The 21,140-nt window shown below is 43.0% G+C and overlaps 3 protein-coding genes and 1 long non-coding RNA gene across 8 annotated transcripts; 3 read left to right on the forward strand and 1 right to left on the reverse strand.

The window, feature by feature from the left end:
• Positions 1 to 1,229: 1,229 nt before the first annotated feature.
• On the forward strand, positions 1,230 to 4,100 carry cth1 (cysteine three histidine 1). The gene is made up of 2 exons (XM_034677126.1): positions 1,230 to 1,401; positions 2,852 to 4,100. The coding sequence occupies exons 1-2, from the start codon at positions 1,372 to 1,374 to the stop codon at positions 3,788 to 3,790; spliced, it is 969 nt and encodes a 322-aa protein (XP_034533017.1). The 5' UTR covers positions 1,230 to 1,371; the 3' UTR covers positions 3,791 to 4,100.
• A 1,189-nt stretch (positions 4,101 to 5,289) lies between these two features.
• taf6l (TAF6-like RNA polymerase II, p300/CBP-associated factor (PCAF)-associated factor) lies at positions 5,290 to 10,695 on the forward strand. 5 transcript variants are annotated; one of them, XM_034677121.1, is made up of 12 exons: positions 5,290 to 5,422; positions 6,358 to 6,532; positions 6,623 to 6,709; positions 6,797 to 6,947; positions 7,037 to 7,087; positions 7,187 to 7,281; positions 7,355 to 7,429; positions 7,522 to 7,742; positions 7,824 to 7,956; positions 8,359 to 8,487; positions 8,930 to 9,426; positions 9,638 to 10,695. In XM_034677121.1, the coding sequence occupies exons 2-12, from the start codon at positions 6,386 to 6,388 to the stop codon at positions 9,984 to 9,986; spliced, it is 1,935 nt and encodes a 644-aa protein (XP_034533012.1). In that variant the 5' UTR covers positions 5,290 to 5,422; positions 6,358 to 6,385; the 3' UTR covers positions 9,987 to 10,695. The 5 variants fall into 5 exon arrangements, with proteins under 5 accessions (XP_034533012.1, XP_034533011.1, XP_034533014.1 ...); XM_034677120.1 differs by having other exon boundaries at positions 5,291 to 5,422; positions 6,332 to 6,532; XM_034677123.1 differs by having other exon boundaries at positions 5,291 to 5,422; positions 6,345 to 6,532.
• A 109-nt stretch (positions 10,696 to 10,804) lies between these two features.
• Positions 10,805 to 15,624, forward strand: LOC117807729 (potassium channel subfamily K member 1). The gene is made up of 3 exons (XM_034677127.1): positions 10,805 to 11,171; positions 14,426 to 14,821; positions 15,098 to 15,624. Exons 1-3 carry the CDS (start codon positions 10,832 to 10,834, stop codon positions 15,364 to 15,366), a joined length of 1,005 nt encoding a protein of 334 aa, XP_034533018.1. The 5' UTR covers positions 10,805 to 10,831; the 3' UTR covers positions 15,367 to 15,624.
• On the reverse strand, positions 12,217 to 13,425 carry LOC117807730. Its single transcript, XR_004630029.1, has 3 exons — positions 13,095 to 13,425; positions 12,815 to 12,869; positions 12,217 to 12,691 (listed from the first exon to the last, which is right to left on the reverse strand). It is a non-coding gene; the product is annotated as an uncharacterized LOC117807730 (long non-coding RNA).
• Positions 15,625 to 21,140: the final 5,516 nt, after the last annotated feature.

Consider the following 21,140-nt stretch of genomic DNA (forward strand, 5'->3'; position numbering starts at 1 on the left):
TGGCACGTTCACAGCAGCAGGCCGTCTACGGCAGAGATCCAGAGGGACCTACGAGACAAGGGCTCAGAGACTCCAGAAAGGTCTATGGTAAGTAACTTTAATGGGACAGGAAGAGTTAAAGTAAGTGACAGGCAGACAGGAGAGAGAGGAAAAGACAGGATCCCAGTGTGTCAGTTCCCCAGCAGTCTAAACCTATAGCAGCATAACTAAGAGATGGTCCAAGCCTGATCCAGCTCTAACTATAAGCTTTATCAAAACGGAAAGTTTGAAGCCTATTCTTAAAAGTAGAGAGGGTGTTTTCCTCCTGGACCCTGACTGGTAGATAATTCCAAAGGAGAGGTGTCTGATAACTGAAGGTTCTACCTCCCATACTACTTTTAGAGACTTTATGTACGATGAGCGGGAGAGATGTTGGGAGCGTAGTGTTCTAGAGGGATAATAGGGCACTATGAGACACACACACTTCGTTGTATATTTTACTGCTGCTGCTTTTAAACATCATGTTTGGTGCTTTAGGAAATTAAAATAGTTGAACTTAAGAATTATGACTATAAATGGGACCATAGTTTACTACATGACCGTCATTCTGCATTGAAAGAAGACTTGAAACTAGAGCTTGAGACTATAAACTCATGAGGAAAATAAAAGCCTAATGAGTGTAATCAGAAAATTACAGAATTATAAATATTTTGGCATATTTGAAAAAATAAGTATTAGAATAGAACATTAAAAATATATGAAAAAATGAATTATATTAAGCGTTTCTAGTGAATTCTGCGCAACAAAAAAAAAAGATAAATCAGGCTCTTTGAAAATATCACGGGCTGGCTCTTCTATACAAGATTAGTGTGCTGAAATATCTGTGTTTGAGCTCAGTGTGTGTGTGTGTTCTCATCAGACGGCTTTTAATTAGGTTTGTTTTGACTTCACTTCCGACCAGGTGTGAATGTCGACAGACCTTTAATGAGGGGAGGACTTCCCCTTTAAGGATGTTTATTGCGCCTGAATCAGATAAACATTAGCCGACTTTAAAACTCAGTGAAACATTTAAACATTGAATCAAACATAAACAGGTGAAGCATCAATTCCTGTCTGCTCTGAAGTCAGGTAAATACCTACACCAGAACGCCACCGCACGTGGAAGCTGGTTGGCAGCGACCTCTGACGTAGGTCTCGCGCACACCTGAGGCTCGTTAGAGGAAGAGGGCGCGAGCTTAAAAGAGAAAGTGAGCTCAGTGTGTCGTCGTGAGTGAGTCCAACAGGTCAGGGTCCGCACCATCACACGAACTCACCTTTCTGCAGGTAGGCTTCAGCTCAGGGCGGCTCGAGGCTTCTATTCTGCGGGTTTCACCTCCTCTCTCCTCACGAACTATGCTCCACCTGTCTGCAGACATGTTTGAGGTGAGTCCAAACTGATCCAGGTGATGTGTGCTGTGACTCTGATCATCTCAGGGGGTTAACATGTGCGCCTTCAGCTCGTTAGTTTGAATATTTATTGTAAATCTTTTTTTTTTTTTTTGTCGTGCATTGAAAAGATTGGTTTTGGTTACGTCATATTGTCGAGGAAAGCTAATCAGTCACTTTTTACTGACAATTTAAAGACCGAATAACCGATTAATCTACAACGAGTAGTTCCCTAAAAGTACTGTCTTTGCATGATGGAAACTGGAACTGCGGGTAGCAATTACTTTCTTCAACTTAAGGTTACTTTTAATAACGATAATGGATCATTTCAGAACATTTTAAGCAGAAAATGGTGCACACAGCGTCCCCTGATATCACCTGAAACATTATTGTCTTGATCTAATTAAACTGAATCCTGACTTACCTGCAACTCTAAAATCAAATGTAGAAGTCAGGAAGGACATTAACTTTATAGGTTGTATTTTCATAATGTTAGTAGTTTTTTATTTAAATATATTTTATTTAAGTATTTCATATCACATTCCTCTGTCTTGTTTCAGCTTTGGATCTGTTGCTTTCTGTCTCTGTTCTTTAGTAAAGCACTTCTGGCTCCATGCTTGAATGTATGAAAGGTGCTATATAAATACAAATGAGTTGAGTTTGTTAGCATGTGGGTAAATGCTAACACTGTTTGTGGTATATGTGTAACTTTATAAAGTCTTGCATGTGTCATTTTAGATGCAAACTAATCAAGAAGTGTTGATTTGTTTGGACTCAAAACATTTTAGGACTTAAAACCTTGAAGGTTTTAGCTACCACTACCATTTTGTCCAACCTGTGACAAAATGCTACATATACAAATATTAGTTAATTTACTAAAGAATAGAAAATTGAGCCAAGGAAGATTCCTTTTGTAAATTTTAATCAAACACACCAAAATGAAGCTGGACAGCTAAAGTTTTGTAACTTCAATGTTTTTTTTTTTTACTTGATTTTTGACTGACCTCAACCTCCATTTTAGTTTTAAGCATTTGCTGGCTTATTTAAAATATCTTTAAAATATATAAATTTTTATTTATACATTTGTTTTTTTTGCTTTTTTATATATAAATTTTAAATTTAAACCAACTTTTTCTCTTTTTTATTCTATTTTATATTCTGCTGTAATTTCAAACGTGGAGAATAAGAAGCATGATTTCACATGCTGCCACTTGCTGGTGTAAAACAGCAACTGCATTTCATTAAATTTGATTTCAGTTAAAAAATGTTAAACCCCTTCAGATAATCTTTTCCTTTTCATTTGGTCTGAGTTGTGTTTGTTAACATTTGTCCTTATCTTGATTTGGTCCCTCTGGTTTCACGGTCTGTGTTGTCTTCAGCAGCTGCTCAGTGGAATGTTTCATCACTCCTTTTTTTTGTTTGAATAAAATTTTATTTTTCCTTCCAGACAAGCAGTGACGATCTGTTCCTGCCCTCCTACCAGGACGAGGAGCTGGTGGAGAACCTGCTGTCCACCGAGGACTCTGATGGAGAAGTAGGTGGAGGTCTGTCTCTGGCGAAGGCGCTGCTCCCCCTGGTGGAGTCCTCCTCCCCGCCCCTCATGCCGTGGCTCTTCTCAACTCGCTACAAGACAGAGCTCTGCACCAGCTACTCCGCCACCGGCTTCTGCAAGTATGCCGAGCGCTGCCAGTTCGCCCACGGCCTCCACGAGCTCCACGTCCCCTTCAGGCACCCCAAGTACAAGACGGAGCTGTGCCGGAGCTACCACACCACTGGATACTGTTACTATGGCAACCGCTGCCTGTTTGTGCACAGCCCCACAGAGCAGCGCCCCACTGTACGCCACCGCAGGAACGTCCCCTGCCGCACTTTCAGGTCCTTTGGAGTCTGTCCGTTTGGAACACGCTGCAACTTCCTGCATGTGGAGGGTGGCAGTGTGGACTCGCCTGATGATGTTGAGAAGACTCCGCCTCCTCCCAGCCCTCAGCTCCACCCGCCTCCTCAAACCAAAGAGTGGAAGCCTCGAGGAGCGCTGTGCCGCACCTTCAGCTCCTTCGGGTTCTGCCTGTATGGAACCCGCTGCCGCTTCCAGCACGGCCTCCCAAGTAAGATCAAACCCTCTGACCAAAACTCCCTGCCGTACCCCAGCAGCTCGGGACTACCCTCCCCCACCTCCCCTTTTACCTCCACCTCACCCAACTCCTCCACCTCCTGCTCTCCTCCCTCCATCTCCCCGCTCGCCACCTCTCCTGCAGAGCCCACCGCCCACAACGCCTTCACCTTCTCCAGCCAGCACCTGAGCGACCTGCTGCTGCCACTCGCCCTGCACCTGCAGCAACTGGAGAGCAGCAAGGCCTCTGAGATCTGGGACAACCGGGCTCTCTGACTGGACTGGGTCAGCACCAGAACCAGCAGCAGCACTAGCACCAACACAGCTCCTTTTTTTTTAAACATTTTTTTTTTAATCTGAGGACACTTATATTTTTAACTCGTGAGCTTGTGTCGGCAGGTCGTCAGGACTCCAGCTGCTCAGGTGTAGATGAAGAGGTCTTCACGTGGTTCTGGACTGTCTCCTGAAACATGTCAGGTGTAGCTATGAGTGTAACTTTTTTAACTATTGTAAATACATTATTATAGAACTGAGTAAATGAAATGTCTTGAGTTCAGTCTCATGAATAAACTCTTTAAAAACTAAACTTCTGCTTCTTTAATGTCTGAGCTTTCTGATGATCATCCTGTTTCCACATTTCATAAATCTTTGACTCAACAGAATAAAAGTAACTAACAAAACAAGACGTAACATCAGGATTACTTGGATTTTAATCTGCAGAATTAGGACTGTGCACTTTAATCTATCAACATTACATGTTTTTAAAATGCTGGTATAAGGATGAATGCATTTTATCTTGCAAAAGCATAAAACAAATTTTCCAACCAGTACAGCTTCCCCATCAGTGGACAAGATGTGCTTAAGGGTATATTCTGCCTTTCCTGCTCTCTTTATATTGCAGCCTTTTTAAAATGATGCTTTCTTATAAAAACAGAATAAAAAGAGCAGTTTTTAGACTGTTTACAAGCTAAAATTAGGCTAATGTGAAAAGTTGTATAATATCTACTAAAATGATGTGAAAGCCTTTTAAATGTGAGCAGATGGGGGAAGTAGCCTTATCAATATCTGTTAATCCAAACAATAAGAAACTACAAGGGGATGCATTTTAGAATTAACTTGACCTAAAAAATATTTTCTAATGTAAAGGACAAACGGTCTGAATCAGATAAAGTCTGCTCCAAGATTATTGGAGTCCAGCTGAAGGACACAAGCGCCCTCTGGAAGAAACGTGGAATAATAGATTAGCCTGGCCACATTCTCTCTGACTTTTCTCTTATGCTCTCTGGGCAGTGCTATCATGCACCCCCAAGGAAAACAGATACTCAAACTCATGTATACCTTCAGCTATCAGCCTGCTAAATGCTGAGAGGTAAAGTGGTGTCTTCTTAATGCATTGTATTCGATGCATTTATTGGTGATCCTGCTGATCTGTTGGCACAGACATGTGAATGTGGTTTTCTATATGCTGTTGTGAATGTTTTGCATTCGTTTGTTTAAGGCAGGGTAATCTGTAAACTGAATTGCCCTTCGGGATTAATAAAATTGTCTGAACTGAGTTGAAAACTGTTTTTATTAGTCAAAGCAGCTCACTTACCAAAATGTGACGTCTTATTAAAGTGATAAACATGATTTTTCTTCTTCCTTGATAATCTAACCTGACACCTGTAATATAATTCCATTAAACTGAGATTATAGTGTCTGGGTTATAGATTACAAGCGGCCCATGTAAACAAACGGCCTCTCACTGTAATGCAGTAACTGTCCAGTAGGTGGCGGTATTTAAACTATTCTGAACGTGAACCAAGCGCAGAAGAAGAATGTCTCACAGAGCTCGTTGAAGCTTCGTAGATTTAAACTTTCAAACAAGAAACAAATGAAAATCAACCAACAATCCTTCTATCTGAGGAGGTAATGTGTGTTTGATTATTGAAGACTTTGAGTGTTTCAGTATTTTCTTCGTTGTTTTCAATCAGCGTGATGTTAGCATTGATGTATTTGTAGCTCACTTTAGCACCACTTTACTTAATGTCAGGTGTGGTCACGTCGCTTCTCTGCTTCTCTCTGTTTATCCTTCACAAACAATAACAGGTTATTCTTTCTTTAATTACATAACTTTTTAAGCTTTTAAATTGCATGTTTTATTATGTTTTGTTACCAAGCTGGACAACAATTCCGCGCATGCTCTTAAAAGCAGCTGAATACCAAACCCCTACGGAAAAAGTCACAATTCAAGTAAATCTTTGAATATTTCCACTTAAAACACACTTGATGCACCAAACGTTTAGACCTGCATAACACCCTGTTTGTTAATGAATAATCGGGACATCAATGATCCACAAAGTACCTCTTAGTTTTCATAAAATCGTTTAAATGTAACTGTAAGCCGCTCACTGGAGGAGCATTGTTGTGAAGATTTCTTTAAGGATATCCGTCCTAACTCTGCTACAAGATGCTTAATGTCTCACCAGCTGTCATAGATGGTATCTTGTTGTATTTTTCCAGCAGGTAGATAAACCTGCATTGTATTTTATTAGCATGCTGGACGCCGATTTTTGCGCATGCGTTAATGCTACAAACTCCTGCGCACCAAACCTCATTGGAAAATGTTCTAGTTTAATAATTCCTTCAAATATCTCACTCTTTACATAATTAGTGCACCAGAGAGCAGGGACAGCAACAACTGTAATGTGTTTTTGTTAATTTGGGATCAAATGATCCACAAGGTGCTTCTCTATGTTTAATTAAATCTTTAAGATGTATGTTTTAGACTCTGGTGGTACAGAGTATTCAAGGAATTTATCAGTCTGTTCATTGCAGGTTTTAATGTCAGGTGCTCTTTACAGTCCAAGTGTCTGAGTCCTCGTTGTGAGCATGGCGGACCGGGAGGAGCGCCGCTTCGCTGAGGTCTCCCGGGACTCTGTGAAACTCATGGCTGAGAGTGCAGGCGTGGATCTGGGGGACGATGTGGCCGCTCTGCTGGCTGAGGACGTGTGTTATCGGCTCCGAGAGGCCGCCCAGGTAAGTACTGGACTGGTAAAAGAAACATCAGAGTGTGTTTAGAGAAGTGCAGTGTTGTTGTTGACGATGTGTTGTGTTTGACTCTTTCAGAGCAGCTCTCAGTTTATGAGACACGCCAAGAGGAGGAAGCTGACCGTGGAGGACTTCAACAGATCTCTGCGCTGGAGCAATGTTGAGGTGAGCGCAGTGTTCTGGTCTTTGTTGTTGTGTGATATCCCTCCAGTACTCTCACTTCTTCCTCCTTTCCCTTCATCCCTCCATCAGTCGATCTGTGGATACGGGGCCCAGGATGCTCTGCCTTTCCGCTCGGTGAAAGAAGGAGAGCTGTTCTTCGTGGAGGATCGGGAAATCAACCTGGTGGAGCTCGCTCTGGCCACAAACATCCCCAAAGGCTGTGCTGAGACCCTGGTGCGAGGTGAGGTCTGCTGCCCTGTCAGAAACATTCAGCCCATGAGTCAGAAGGTTTGATGAGTGAGAATCTCTCCTCTGTTCTTCTCCCTTCAGTCAACGTGTCGTACCTGGATGGCAAAGGGAACCTGGAGCCTCAGGGGACAGGTGAGACTCTGATCCATTCAGAAAATCAGTGTGCAGACTTGTGAAATATTTCAGATGCATGTTCACATCTTCACCCGTCTGCCTCTGTCCTCATCTCAGTCCCCTCAGCGGTGCAGACTCTCTCTGACGACCTGCTGAAGTATTATCAGCAGATCACCCGAGCCATCCTGGGAGAAGACCCACACCTCATGAAGGTAAACACCAGCTCAGGTGCTCTCTGAGGATGAACAGTCCGTGTCAGTAACGTTTATCCTCTGTGTGTTTCAGGCGGCTCTGCTGGACCTGCAGTCCAACTCTAAGATCGCCGCTCTGCTGCCGTACTTTGTTTACGTCATCAGTGGGGTGCGTTTGCAGCATCCATCAGATCCATGTTCGGTCCGTCTAGCGGCTCCTCCGTGTCTTCACCTGTTGACTGTGTTCTCGTGTCTCTGCAGGTGAAGTCTGTGAGTCACGACCTGGAGCAGCTGAACAGACTCCTCCACATGGTTAAGAGTCTGGTCCAGAACCCGTACCTGTACCTGGGCTCGTACGTGCGAAGCCTGGTGTCCAGTGTGATGTACTGCATCCTGGAGCCACTGGCCGCCTCCATCAACCCACTTAACGACCACTGGACCCTCCGAGACTACGCTGCGCTGCTGCTCAGCCACATCTTCTGGTGAGGAAACTAAAACTTCTCAGTTTCATCCCACCAAAGGTCCAATTAATGACTCTGAGTGTTCCTTTGATTCTTCTTCAGGACTCACGGAGACCTGGTGAGCGGTCTATACCATCAGATTCTGCTGTCACTGCAGAAGGTTCTGTCAGACCCAGTGAGGCCACTCTGCTCGCACTACGGAGCCGTGGTTGGGCTGCACGCTCTGGGATGGAAGGTTTGTTCACCACTTACATCTGCCATCAATCAATCTTTTATTTATATAACATCCAACAAATGTTATCTGAAGACTCTTTCCAAACAGGGCAGGTCTAGACCGTACTCTTTGTTCCATTATTAACAAAGACCCAACATCAAGACAGGTTAAGATCCAGTCCCATCTTACAGACAGGACTCAGTCTGATCTCATCTTAATCCACCATGAGCAGAGCACTTTGCAGCATTTAGCAAGTTACAGTGGCAAGGACAAACTTCCTTTAACAGGCAGAAACCTCCAGCAGGACCAGACTCATGTTAGACACACATCTGCCATACATTCTTCTGTGTGTTGTCTAAATGTTCTCTTCAATAATCTGGGAGGATGATCTCCTGAAGCCGTGTTCGTGTGTTTTATTTGCAGGCTGTAGAGAGAGTCCTCTTCCCTCACCTTCCTGCTTACTGGGCCAACCTTCAGGCGGTCCTGGACGATTACTCGGTCTCTAACGGACAGGTCAAAGCAGACGGACACAAAGTCTATGGAGCCATCCTGGTGAGTCCTGCAGAGACAGAAGTTTTGATCTTCTGTTCTCACATAATACACGTCCTGAACTCGGCTGTAGACGTGTAGAAACAGTGCTGAGCTGACGGCGTCTGCTGTAAACAAGTCTGTTTGAGAGTTCATGTCAGTGTTTATATGCTCAGGTGTTTTTTCAGCATTTACAGAATATCAATGAGTAAAATAATCCTGAGTTTGTTGATTATTGAACTTTTTTAACCTTTCAAAGTCTTTAAACTCTGACTCATCCACAGCCTGGTTTAGTTTTGATCAGAGCACGTTTAAAGTCATGCTGCAGAGTTCTCCTCTCGTGCACGGCGCTCCTTTTTGAGTTTAAGAAGAAAAGATTGACAGACTTAAAACGGTTCAGTGAAGTCTGCCCGCTCCAGAGCAGCTCTGTGTGAACAGTCTCTGCTTTCTCCTGTGTGTCCTGCAGGTGGCGGTGGAGCGTCTGCTGAAGATGAAGGCTCTGTCTCTGTCTCAGCCTGCAGAGGGGGGGGCAGGGGGTCAGCCGGGCTCTGCGGTGAGGGGTCTGGGTTACAGGGTGAGCTCCCCGGGCCTTAGCCCCCCTCCAGAGCCCCTCTCAGAGGCGGCCCTGGGCATCGCCAGCCATCTGCAGGCGGGTGGGGCGGGCTGTCCCTGGGAGGAGTGGACCCCTGTCCCCCTCCCCGACATGTACAAGGAGCTCTACTCCTTCTTCGGAGACAGTCTGGCGGTCAGGTTCAGTACAGGACCCGGGTTTGGCAGCTACCTTCCCTTCACGCCCTCCCTGCCCAGTGAGGCGAGGAAGGAGCCGCCTGGCCCAGCCTCCAACCCGGACACCACCAGGAAGATGCCGCAGCTGACCGCCAACCTGAACATCAGCCCGAGGCAGGACGGGAGTCCTCGCACAGATCCACCTCCACCGAGCCTCGCTGCCACCGGATCAGGAAGGTAAAGAGAGATCTCTAACTCACCTGAAGACTGAACCTGATGCTTCCCTCCTGACTTTTTAAAAATATTTATTAGATTTTAAAGGATTTACAGAGAGGGAAATTTTTTTTTGAGCTTTGTAGGAATAGATGATTAATTGAACCCTCTGTAAGTCCTCTCGTGTCCTGCGTCTGTCTTTACAGCGTGATGTTGATTTTATTTCCTCCTTCAGGTCCCTGGCTCGCTCCTCCTCCTCTTCCTCTTCCTCAGTGCAGCGCTCCAGATCTTCCTCCTCCCGCTCCAGTCAGCGCGCCGCCGGTCTTTCCCGGGACGTTTTCCCTAAATCTCGCTTCACCTCCCCTCAGGCGGGACCTCCAGTGATCTCCTTCCTCATTGGCGGGCGACAGATGGGACGGCGCTGTCAGGGGCGTCGGCCTTTCCAGACAACGTTTCTCCCAACCCCGCCTCTCTCTGCTGTCCCTCCTCGAGCCTATGCCCACAAACTTCCCGTCATCGGCAGGGTGGGTAAACCTGTACGCCGCTGGGCGTGCTCACATTACTCCCTCTACCTGCCTCTGTAGGAACTCTTCAGGCGTGTTTACTGCAGCTGATGTAAACCCTCCTCCGCTGACTCAGACACTTTATGAAGATATTTGTCAACTTTAGAGTTCAGGTTCATTATTACACTGAAATACAAATTTCAGATTCCTTTAAAGCTACCATGAGCAGAATATGAGAAGCCTGATTCTGGTGCCCCTGGTGGACACATCAAAAAGTGCAATGGTAAATAGTAAGGTAGTGTTTACTTTTTCATTAATTCACCTTTACGTACTTAAAATTCAACTTTCAACCCTGGAAATAAATGAATACTTTGTATACTATTTGACTCATAAAAACTCTTGAAACCTCAAAATCAAGAGCACAAGCAAGTTTTCAAAGTCGCTAACACGTCGGCCCCAGGATTAAGCCAGAAAGTTGGCGAAATCTGACTTCATTAAATCGGGATTTAAAAAAGGTATTTGCTAATTTTTCAACACCAGAGAAGTCAACATAAAAACATCTCTCCAAGTTAACTCCTGAAAACTGGACCCAAACTATAAACATGTTCATCTCTGCGGTGTAACATTGGGCTCTATGGGTGCTGACTCATCTTTGGAGGCAGCCTCTAGTGGACACTTGAGGAACTGCAGCTTTTGGCACTTCTGAAAAAGGACCCACGTTGAAGGGAGATGTGAATATTTTGTACATACCTGTTTGATGACTGAATAAAACATGTGTTGATGTTTGTAAGTTTGTTGTGTTGTTGTGAGTCCCATGCAGCCTCTGGGTGGTCACACTGATCCGTGAGTGAGATCCGCTCCTCTTGTAAATATTTAAAGCCTCTCCGGTCTCAGTGTCTGGTTTCAGTCTTCAGTCAGACCCAGCGATGGCACGGTTCCTGTCCGCTCTGGGACTCTTCCTCAGGGTCAATGCGCTCCTCTTCCTCCTTCTCTGCTACCTGGTCTTCATCGTGCTGGGAGCGGCGGTGTTCTCGGCCGTGGAGAGGCCGGTGGAGGAGGAGCTGAGGGTGGAGGTGGAGGAGGTGTGGAGCTCCTTCCTGCGGGAGAACCCATGCGTGAAGGAGGAGCGGCTGAGGGAGGTGTTGAGGAGGACTCTGTCTGCTCATCACCGGGATGTTCCTGTTCTGAAGGAGGAGGAGGAGGAGGAGAAACACAACAGCTTCTCTTCATCACTTTACTTTGTCATAGTCACGCTCACCACCATGGGTAAGACACCAGGTTTAAAGAAACCTTAGATTGGGCTGCAGCTGAGGGATACTTGAATGATTGGAGAACCAGAACAGAAGCTGGACTATCGACCTCTGCTGATTGGTCAGCTCTACTTAATCTCATTTTAACAAACACTGATGTCTTGATTAAACACTCTAGAATTTTTCAGCACTTTACTTTGATGCCAGAGAGCCTGTTCAGTTTTTCACCCTTCTCAAAGATGTTCCTGCTCATCGATCAGCTGCAACTCATCTTCAATTTTGCCCGGCTATCTGATATACAGTGCTTTTGGCACTTTGTCTGCAAAATGTCTGCTGAAGACGCTCTTTTATTCTTCTTTTCAGATTTAACTTCTAAAAAAATTTAAGACAGTGGGTCAAACAGCTGTGTCCAGTGAGGCAGGGAACTCCACTGTTATCCTCCAGTTCAGAAAGGTCCTGAAGTACTGTTGTTATAAAGTCCCACTCCTGACAGCAAGAGCACTCTTGGGTCATGGGCTCACAGTTTACACACCTGCACCACCAGGTAACTTTGGATCTCTCCTGCTCTCCAGTTAGAGAAGTTTCTCCCGTCTTTCCTTCCGTTGAGTCTGGTTCTTCCTCTGTAAACTCCGGGTCTGAAGGGCGTCCTCTCTTTTCCGTGGGTGTTTGTATTTTTGTCTCTTTGAACCTGCTAGCCAGGGTTGGATCTAGAAAAATATTTATGGAGTGGCAAGAGGGGGACAGTACATTTTTGAGTGGTGGCAACATGGCAGATGTCTATGTGCTGAATTAATTTAAAAACGTACTTTAGTCAAAGCTTGATATTTTTTTTACAATTATTGTTCTGTCTTCTGGATGTCTTATTGAGTTGATTTGTCCACATATAAAATGAGGGTGTATTCCTGCTTTGATAAGGGGGCGCCCCACCCCCTCAACAGGACAACCCCCCCTCCCTAAAAATCTAGTTAACAGACAATTCAGTTTTAAGAAATGCCTAAACATATATATGTGAATGGGTCAAAATTGTTTGAAGTATAAGATATATAAATAAAACGTAAGACTTTAAATATTTTTCCTTTAATGTTCAGATTTAAACGCAACTGTAATGAACAGGTAGGGGAAACACTGGCTGTTATTGGTTTCCTATATGTTTAAAGATCAGGCTGTGTTAAATGATGTCATTTGTGGTTCTTATTTAGTTGTAACTTTCATACCCTGTGGACCAGCTCGACTGCAGATCATCTGTGATGACTCTGTCTTATCCCTCTCACTGTCTGGAAAAGGTATGTTGTCTTCTTGTCTCTCTGACAATGCTGTCCCTCTTCCATCTCTTCATCACTGTGTTTTTCTCCTTCCATCTCTTCCTGTCTCTGATCACCTTGGCCTTCCATGTTGTCACTGACACTTCTCTTCTCCTCCTCTTCTGGTCTTGTCCCTGGTCATCTCCTCCATCTACCTTGCCCAGTTGCTCAGACTTTATTTTTTTCACCTTGGTCTTTGGTGAGAAAAAACTGCTGATGTCTTTCCTCTTCATTTCTGTAAGATTTAAAGTGACTTCACTATGTTTTTCATTCAACATAAAGAAGTAGGTTGTGTTAATAACAGTGGTTAACTGACAAAAAAATGGTGTGAGTGAAAGTGTGTTGTTTTTCCACTTACTGTCTGTTTCAACCACCAGCCTGCAGCGTGTCACCTTTTAAATCCAAACTTATTTCTGAAATAAGATTCACAGTTTTTAGTAACTGTATCAATGAAGGCTTTTTTAATCTTCAGATGGTTCGTTTTTAGATCCTGCTTGATGACTGATAATATGAGGAGCATACTTGATGCACTTTCAATACTCAATACTAGTCTACAGACCTATTATAAGACATACAGCAGCTAACATTACATTAAACATTGTTCAACGAGATTTCTATCGTCTTAAAATCAGCCTCACAACTCTTTTAGGCCTGCGCCTTCATTATTCTTCCATTTCTTGACAGTCTCTTCGCGCCGCTGTGTTGTTCAAATGAAACCTGCCCCGGGGTGCTGGAGGGGGGGGGGGTAATGTCGCGTCGTCTCGTGCTGCATTCACTCACTGCAGTCTGTAATTCATACAAGTGTCCGATGAGGCATAACTTTTCTTTGAATTAAATCCTTCCAACTGGGGTGGCAACAGGGGTGGCAAGGCTGTGTTTTAGGGTGGCACTTGCCACTCTATGCCACCCCTGTAGATCCACCCCTGCTCCTAGCCAACAGCTAGGTGTTCCCGCCTGTCAGTAAAGTCAGCTGTGCCTCTCATAATGGAAAACCAAGCGGCAACCTCCGGTCTAAAAATAGGAGTCAATGCGGAAATGTTAAAAGCTGCAGTTCATCGAGGATCCGCTTGAGGCTGGCTCCGGAAGTACCGGAAGTCACATACACATGAATGGGAAAAAGACGATCTTTCCAGCATTAATAAACATGTTTACAGCCTGGTACAAAAGATGAGTGTAGTCTGAATAGCTAATTTCTCGATGTCCTCTCACTGTGAGGGGGGTGAATTTTTTTCTAACGCAGCAATTTCGAAGATATTGAGATTACTAGTCTTCCAATGAGAGGCACAGCTGACTGTTGGAACACTGCAGCTGTTGGCTAGGAGGCTCAAAGCCCGCCTCTTTTCGTCACACTGGCTCAACAGAAGCAATTTGGCTGCTGCTGCCGATTGGCTTCAAAACAGCGTTCAGAAACAGATGGGTGACGTCACGGATACTACATCCATATTTCATACAGTCTATGTGAAAAACTTGGAATCTTAATCTTCGATAATTCTGCATTATGAAAAAAATTCACCCCCACACAGTGTGTGCCAAGAGAGAAATTAGCTATCCAGACTACACTTGTTTTTTGTACCAGGCTGTAAACATGTTTATTTCTGCTGTAAAGATCAGCTTCTTTGAATTTGTGTGTATGTGGTTTACGGTACTTCCAGAGCCAGCCTCAAGTGGACACTGGAGGAACCACATTGGCTTCAAGTCTCGCGGCCGTAGATTGCCCCTTGGTCACATCATAGAAAAGTGCATAAACTGAAGAGCTTTCTGACGTCAAAACGCTGAAAAATTGTGTTGGAGTTTGTTCAAATGAGACGAGGTAGAGCTGACACCGTCTGTAGAGGTTGACAGTTTCTCCACAAATGGGTCGAGCTGAGCGGATCCCCTGGGGGTAAAAGTTACTCGTACATCAACACTTAATTCATTCTTTGAAGATCTTGAAATCAGACATCTTCCTCCATCTCCTCCTTCTCCTCAGGTTCTGACTCCTACACCCCCAAATCAGAAGAGGCTAAGCTCTTCTGCATCTTCTACTGCACCCTGGGGATCCCCCTCACCCTGTTCCTCCTCACCCTCCTCTCTAACCTCCTCCTCCCAGTCCTCACCCACGCTCCCCTCTACCACCTGCACACTCTGTGGGGTTTACCTCATGCCCAGGCCGCCCTCCTCCACGCCCTCCTCCTCTCCATGCTCGTCCTCTGCCTCCTCTTCTTCCTCCCTGCCCTCCTGGTGTTTCTGATGGAGCCAAACTGGAGCTTCCTGGACGCGCTCTTCTTCTGCTTCCTCACCCTGAGCACTGTTGGTGAGGGGGGAGACACTTTGGGGAGGAGCTGGAGTCCAGAGGCCAGAGACACGCTGGAGCTCCTCACCACATGTGAGTGATCAGTGAGGGGAAAGCTTGAGATAAGGTAGAAAGCGTTACAGACAAACGATACCTACAGACTGAACAATAAAAGGCTGCATGATGTGACAAGGAGCTGGTGGAGACCAAAAAGGAGCTAATAGTAGTCTGAATAGAAGACTTTTGTTTGTTAATTTACCAGAATAACTACTCCAAACAAAAGCTAAAGTCAGGTCTCCTCACAGTAAACTGCATCACTATGAGCGACAAACAAACAAATTATTGATGAAGCTGCTCCTGTGTCCTCAGGTTACCTGGTACTGGGACTGGTGGTCCTCATCACCTTTAAGGACACGGTCCTGCAGGTTCCTCAGGTGTGTGTGGTGCTCAGGCTCCTCTCGGGTCCTCAGTATGCAGAGCTGGAAGGTTTCCATCTGAATGAGCTGACCCTAAGTGACTGTGAGGAGGAGCCCCAATACTCCCAGTCCGTCTGCACCGTCTCCTCCACCCCACTCCACCTGCTGAGTCCGGGTACTGACAACCAGAACACTGACGTAGACGTCCCCAGAACCAGCTGAGTGTCACAACCCAGTGTTCAGACTCAGGGTTATATTTGATCTTGTTAGCCGTGAACTAAAGGTAAATTACTCTAAACCTGATGAACCTCAACTCACCTCTAAAACAGGCAGATGTGAGCGGAGAGACCGGAGGTGGAAACTCTCTAAGACAGGATAAATCTCAGAGTTATTCTGTCAGGTTTTATGTAAACCAGATGAGTCTGAGTTGTTTGTTTGTCATCATAAAGATACTGTTATGTTTTGGATTTTCAAATTAAAGTTAACCGATTGTTGATCAGTTCTCACTCTGACCATCCCAACGTTAAACTGGATCACAGGGAAACATAAAATCATGGGTTAGGACATGACACAGCAGCCTATGCATTAACTTTAATGTTCTGCAGAACCTCACTAGTCTGGTAGAAATCCAGTGTTTTTACGAAGAACTGATTCAAATTATGTAATTTATATCAGACTGCCTAACATATCACCTTATAGAAAAAGCTTTTAAAGTTTGGTTTGACAAACAAAACTTAGGAGGCAACACAAGAATCCAATCAATATGACCAGAAAGCAATACAAAAAAAAATGAATTAATAAACAGAAATAATAATAAAAAAAATTAATGAAGAGAATGAAGACAGGAAAAAGAAATAAAACTATATTAAGGCAATATACCTAGAGTGCATTAAAGGGATATAAAATAAATAATACAATTAATTGAAAGAAAGCAAGAGAAAAAAATGAAAAAGTTGTAAAATGAATGAAGACTATCAGAAAAAAATAATAAATAAATAAAAAGATAAAAAGGCAAGAGATCTAAATAAAGCAATAAAAAGATATGAAATAAATGAAACAGGGAGAAATAAAAGCAATACAAAATAATAAAGACAAGAAAAATAATGGATAAAAAAGCAAAAGATCTAAATATGATACATAATAGCATGTAAAATAAATCAAAATATAATGAATTTAAAGATATCAGAGAAATTAAAATAAAGAAGCAGTTATACAAATTGAAGCAAGTATAAGAAATAAAAACAACAAACAACAGTTAACTAACAAGAAGATATAAATGTGTCATAAAGAAATGAAAACATGAGAGGGACATAAAAGCATATAACACGATATTGAGAAATTAGATATGATAAATATAGTGGATAGGGAGTGATTTAGGACACAGCCTTAGTGTCTCAAGGGTTAAACAAACAAACAAACAAAAGCCTTCTTTTAAGGGTTTAGTGAAACTTCTTAGAGTGACCACTAGGTGTCGTAACTGACTCAGAAACAGCTGAGGTGATTTCTTGAAGACTTTGGACGACACAGCTCACTGAAGACTTCTTAGGAGCTCCTCTAGATCTCACATTGTTATATAAACTCAGATATATGTTCCTTTAAACTTAATCTGTCTCCAGTTAGTTTTGAGTAAAGACAGACGATTCCTCCATCAGCTCATCTGAAGTGATGAACCGTCTCACTGCTTCAGCTGAAACACAGAGAGACCTCTGTTGTGTGTCTTACTATGACCGTTTGTACGAGACACCATCGATCTGAGTGTGTGCCTAGTACTGCAATACACTCACCACGCCTTCTACACACACACACGCACGCACGCACGCACCCACACACACACACACACACACACACACACACGCACACACACACACACGCACACACACTTGGATGCTTGCCTTTGTTTATAAATGAGGTTATCAATCTGAGGCCGACTCCTTGAAGAGCCAAGTGTTTACTTTCTGGTCTCAGGGTGGAGACAAATCTCTGTGTTGTTGAGTTTTATTGTGTAATCTTATTTATCTGATTCCTCAGTGAAAGCCTTCAGACTTTAAAAGTATACATTTATTAATAACTTTGATTCATTGCATGAAGTTTGATCAGTTGTTTAAAATGAGCATAAACATATATTGTCTTTGCAGTGTTTTCAATTAAATGTAGGTTTTAAACGATTTTCAAATCATCAAAATCTGTTTTTAGCAACATTTTACACAACATCCTGACTTTTTGGGAATCAGGGTTGAACTTATAAAAGAGCAAAAATCCATTAATCAATCAATTTTTTCACATTAAATGATAAATCCAAAATGCAACCAGTGCATCCCCATGTCCTTTAATCTCTGGCTGTTTGATGGAACACAGTTATAACAGGGAAAATGTCAAGAATAGATTTATTATTGCATTTGCTCTAAAGTATCCTGAACAGCTACTTTGTTAGAAAAATAAGGAAATCAATGTTAAAACCAACAAACTACTGAAGCAGGGTGAAAGTTCTTATCAGGGCTGATACATAGAAACAGAAAATGTCAGGATGGTAGTCGTCCTGTTGTTGTTGATGAGAGTCTTTATTGTCCTTGTGTTTACCTATGTTTCTGGTCTCATTACTCTGACAGAGGCCGAGCTGTCTGACGGTCAGGACGGCCTTGTGATGGTCGGTCAGCAGACACATGACTCTACTCAGACAGTATGTCAAATACCACGCACAACTGTTGTCCCTGAACTACCTCTGAAACACACAGCCCACCAGGTCACATTAAGAAAACACATTAACATGTCAGGACAGCTATTAGGAAGAAGAAGAAGACAGGATGGTGCTCAGCAGTGCAGCAGCCTCTCTCCTGTAACGTATAGTATCTTGTAACAGTCTACACTATCTTACTTTAACGTCAAATTTCATGCATTTCTCATAGAGAGGCTGAAAGTGCTAAACCAAGCCATCTTTATAAGACAGGGGACTCCACAGGGCTCTGGTCTCGGTCTCTTGCTGCTTAAATTTACATAAAATGCATTAATCTGTCTTAGCAGTGCTTTCACACCTGTTTTTATGCAGACGATGCAATTCTCTTTGTCACCATTTTTTGTTCACAACCCCTCATCCACAGCATACATTCCCCATTGCATGCTCCTTCATTATGGACCAATAACAACAGGACCCTTTCACAGTCTTCTTTAGCATTAGCATGCCTTTCTGTCCTCCCTACAACCTTCAAATGTGAGCTGTATTCATCTTGTAAGGTCAGACAAACACTTAAAGATCAAGCTTTCTGGCAGACTATCGCTCCAGATTTATATTTAACTCAAGCTAGGTTCCTTGTTTAGTGTTAAAATATCAATCAATAGTTATCAATAGATAAGAAAAGAAGTAATCTGATTGGATTTAAACCGGCAGATTGGATCAAGCCACATTATCGGTTTGTTCGGGTTGTGTTCGGGGTTAATATCTGTGCAGATATCTGTTAGATAAACTGTTATCAGAAGCCTGGGGGTTCATTACATTGGATATTGTGTCAACTGTAAATTTCTGTAATCCCTGAATCTGTAAATAGATGTCACTAGAAGCTGAATCAAATACCTACAACCACCTGAAGCTCAGATCTTTCGAGTTTTAATCCCACAGTACTCACAAACATAATGTGAAAACAAACCATATGTCATCTATATCATCATTTCTTTTGCCGTTATGTGATCCCACGGTGTTTCATCGTGTGTCAAGTCTGTTCAAAGGTCGTACATGTGACTGTGCGACTGTCTGTTGCATCACGCTGCAGGGACATCATGATGCGCAGTGACCTTATTAATAATGTGGTGAATGCTGCGGCTGCCTGTCGCCCTCTCTCTGTCTGACAGACAGCTCACAGGTGTGTGGCTGAGCCCGGTTATTTTTACAAAGGTCAGAGATAGAACTGGGGCGAGGGACCGACAGGGAGTCTGATTACTCCACAGTTTGTAATCTGAAGAGAACGTGATTGTCTCATGTTGACTTTGTGTTTTAATATCTTATTCTCACAGGTGATTTAGTGAACTGCCATCAGAAAAAAAGAGTCAGCAACTGCAGTTTATGTGAGCATGAGGTATATATTTATGCTGATTTACATTTCATTTAAGTGTAGGAGTACAGAAAACTAATAACATTTTGTTCTACATGTTAATCTCACAGTTTATTAATGCAGTCTCAGGTCTTTAAATTTGATCTCTCTACAGGGTGATAAAACTGGGGGGTCCTGGTTGATGCTGGATAAAAGCCATGTGAAATAATGTGTTAATGTATGTTTCAAGTCAAGCTTTGTCAGGTCTGTCCTCAAGAGGAGAAGAAACTACTTTTACAATGTTTGTTTGTTGAATGGAGGTCTAGGAAAGAGGATTAGAGACACTGATGTTTTTTACTTCTGACCTTCTTCACAGAATGTTCCATTTGTTCCCAGAATTCTAGAACACCTGCTGTTGCTCTCCATACAGACTGTGTTTTTCCTGCAGACACCAAAGTCTGCTGACACCTGATTGGTCGATACTATTCAAGATAAGATATACGTGAATTATCCCCCATTGGGGGAAATTATTTTGTTATTCAGCCTACATACAGAGACCAGAACACTTCTCAGACTAAAATCCAGACCCTGAGATCCAGATTCAACATGTTTCTGAATAAGAATCTGTAATTACAGGTTAGTTGTAGCTGAAAGTAAAAAGCTTTTTCAGGTCTGTCCTCAAGAGGAGAAGAAAACTACTTTTACAATGTTTGTTTGTTGAATGGAGGTGGGATCCATCATTTCTGATGCATTCCAGGAAGTCAGGAAATCTAAACGCTGATTGTATTTAGTGACACAGCATCAAGCAGATTTGTGTCTCAGTGTAAATGTTTGATCTAGAACAGATTGTTAGCTGCTCTTTATGCAGATATCTGTTTATAGAGAAAAATAAATCCTCAGATTACCAACCATGGGTGCCAGGATGTCTTTACGCTGGATTGTGTTCCTCCTGCTTTTGCTCTCCATACAGACGACAAAGCCTGCTGAAACCTGATTGGTCAATACTACTCAGACTACAAACAGGAACTAGAACACTTATCAGACTTAAAGCCAGACCCCTGCATTCAGATTCTACAACCCCAATTCCAGAAAAGTTAGGATACAGTGTAAAACTCGAATAAAAATAGAACTTGATGTTGTTTTTTTGGCATTACACAACTTTTTCAGTGTTTTGTTGTCCCTGTCGCAGCTTTTAAAAAACGTGTTGTTTGCATCAAATTTGAAATTAGCATTCATTTTTCATTAAGCAATAACATTTATTTTCTGTTTCTGGGGCCTTGGGATCCACTGAACAGGTGCCAAGGGACATCTGTTGTCTCAAACTTTCCATGGCAGAACTTTTTTTGGTAAATTTTTGTAAAAGAAACTAAAGAGAAACAAACAGGAATTTAGGAACATGGAAGTCTGGCTCGTGAGGAGGAAATTGACGCCAATTTGTTATATTTGTTTGTTATGTAATGAATTCCATTTATTTTATTTTTTTAAGTGAACTTTATTCAACTGAATGCCCTGAACTCCAAACAGGATGCACACTTGCTGCCCTGCAGACAGGAAATGGATTGTTTAGGAATGACCTCACCTCATAGTTACCACCATGACCACACCTCCCCCCAATCCAAATAAGTCCCTAACATACTTAAAAAATAATTTAGCTCAAAACAAAGCTGCTCTTTAGTCCCTGAGAGCGGACGTCTTGGAGGCCTCTCTGGTATGTCTGTAATTGACCGTAATGTCTCTGAACTATCAGGGTCTTAGGAAAGCCCCTGTTTAATACGACAGTCCATCCATTTCCAAATTAAGAGCTGTCACTGAACCACAGGACATAGGAAATGCACTAAGACCCAGAATAGTTTAACGGATAAACATGACCTCAGCAGGAAAAGCTCTGGCAAAACACCAACTTTAAAAAACTGTTGTTCCCATGTGGAGCCCCCCTCTGCTCCTCTTCCTCACTCACTTTATTTTTACGCCTGAATG

The sequence above is a fragment of the Notolabrus celidotus genome, chromosome 23 (genome assembly GCF_009762535.1).
Source record: "Notolabrus celidotus isolate fNotCel1 chromosome 23, fNotCel1.pri, whole genome shotgun sequence".
Taxonomy (NCBI): domain Eukaryota; kingdom Metazoa; phylum Chordata; class Actinopteri; order Labriformes; family Labridae; genus Notolabrus; species Notolabrus celidotus.

Bases quoted from the DNA above. Each gene is read 5' to 3' on its own strand.
- cth1 (XM_034677126.1), top strand. From the start codon at position 1,372: ATGCTCCACCTGTCTGCAGACATGTTTGAG. The intron at 1,402-2,851 runs GTGAGTCCAAAC...TTTTCCTTCCAG, and splicing joins TGTCTGCAGACATGTTTGAG to ACAAGCAGTGACGATCTGTT.
- taf6l (XM_034677121.1), top strand. From the start codon at position 6,386: ATGGCGGACCGGGAGGAGCGCCGCTTCGCTGAGGTCTCCCGGGACTCT. The intron at 8,488-8,929 runs GTGAGTCCTGCA...TGTGTCCTGCAG, and splicing joins AAGTCTATGGAGCCATCCTG to GTGGCGGTGGAGCGTCTGCT. The intron at 9,427-9,637 runs GTAAAGAGAGAT...TTCCTCCTTCAG, and splicing joins GCTGCCACCGGATCAGGAAG to GTCCCTGGCTCGCTCCTCCT.
- LOC117807729 (XM_034677127.1), top strand. From the start codon at position 10,832: ATGGCACGGTTCCTGTCCGCTCTGGGACTCTTCCTCAGGGTCAATGCG. The intron at 11,172-14,425 runs GTAAGACACCAG...CCTTCTCCTCAG, and splicing joins AGTCACGCTCACCACCATGG to GTTCTGACTCCTACACCCCC. The intron at 14,822-15,097 runs GTGAGTGATCAG...CTGTGTCCTCAG, and splicing joins GCTGGAGCTCCTCACCACAT to GTTACCTGGTACTGGGACTG.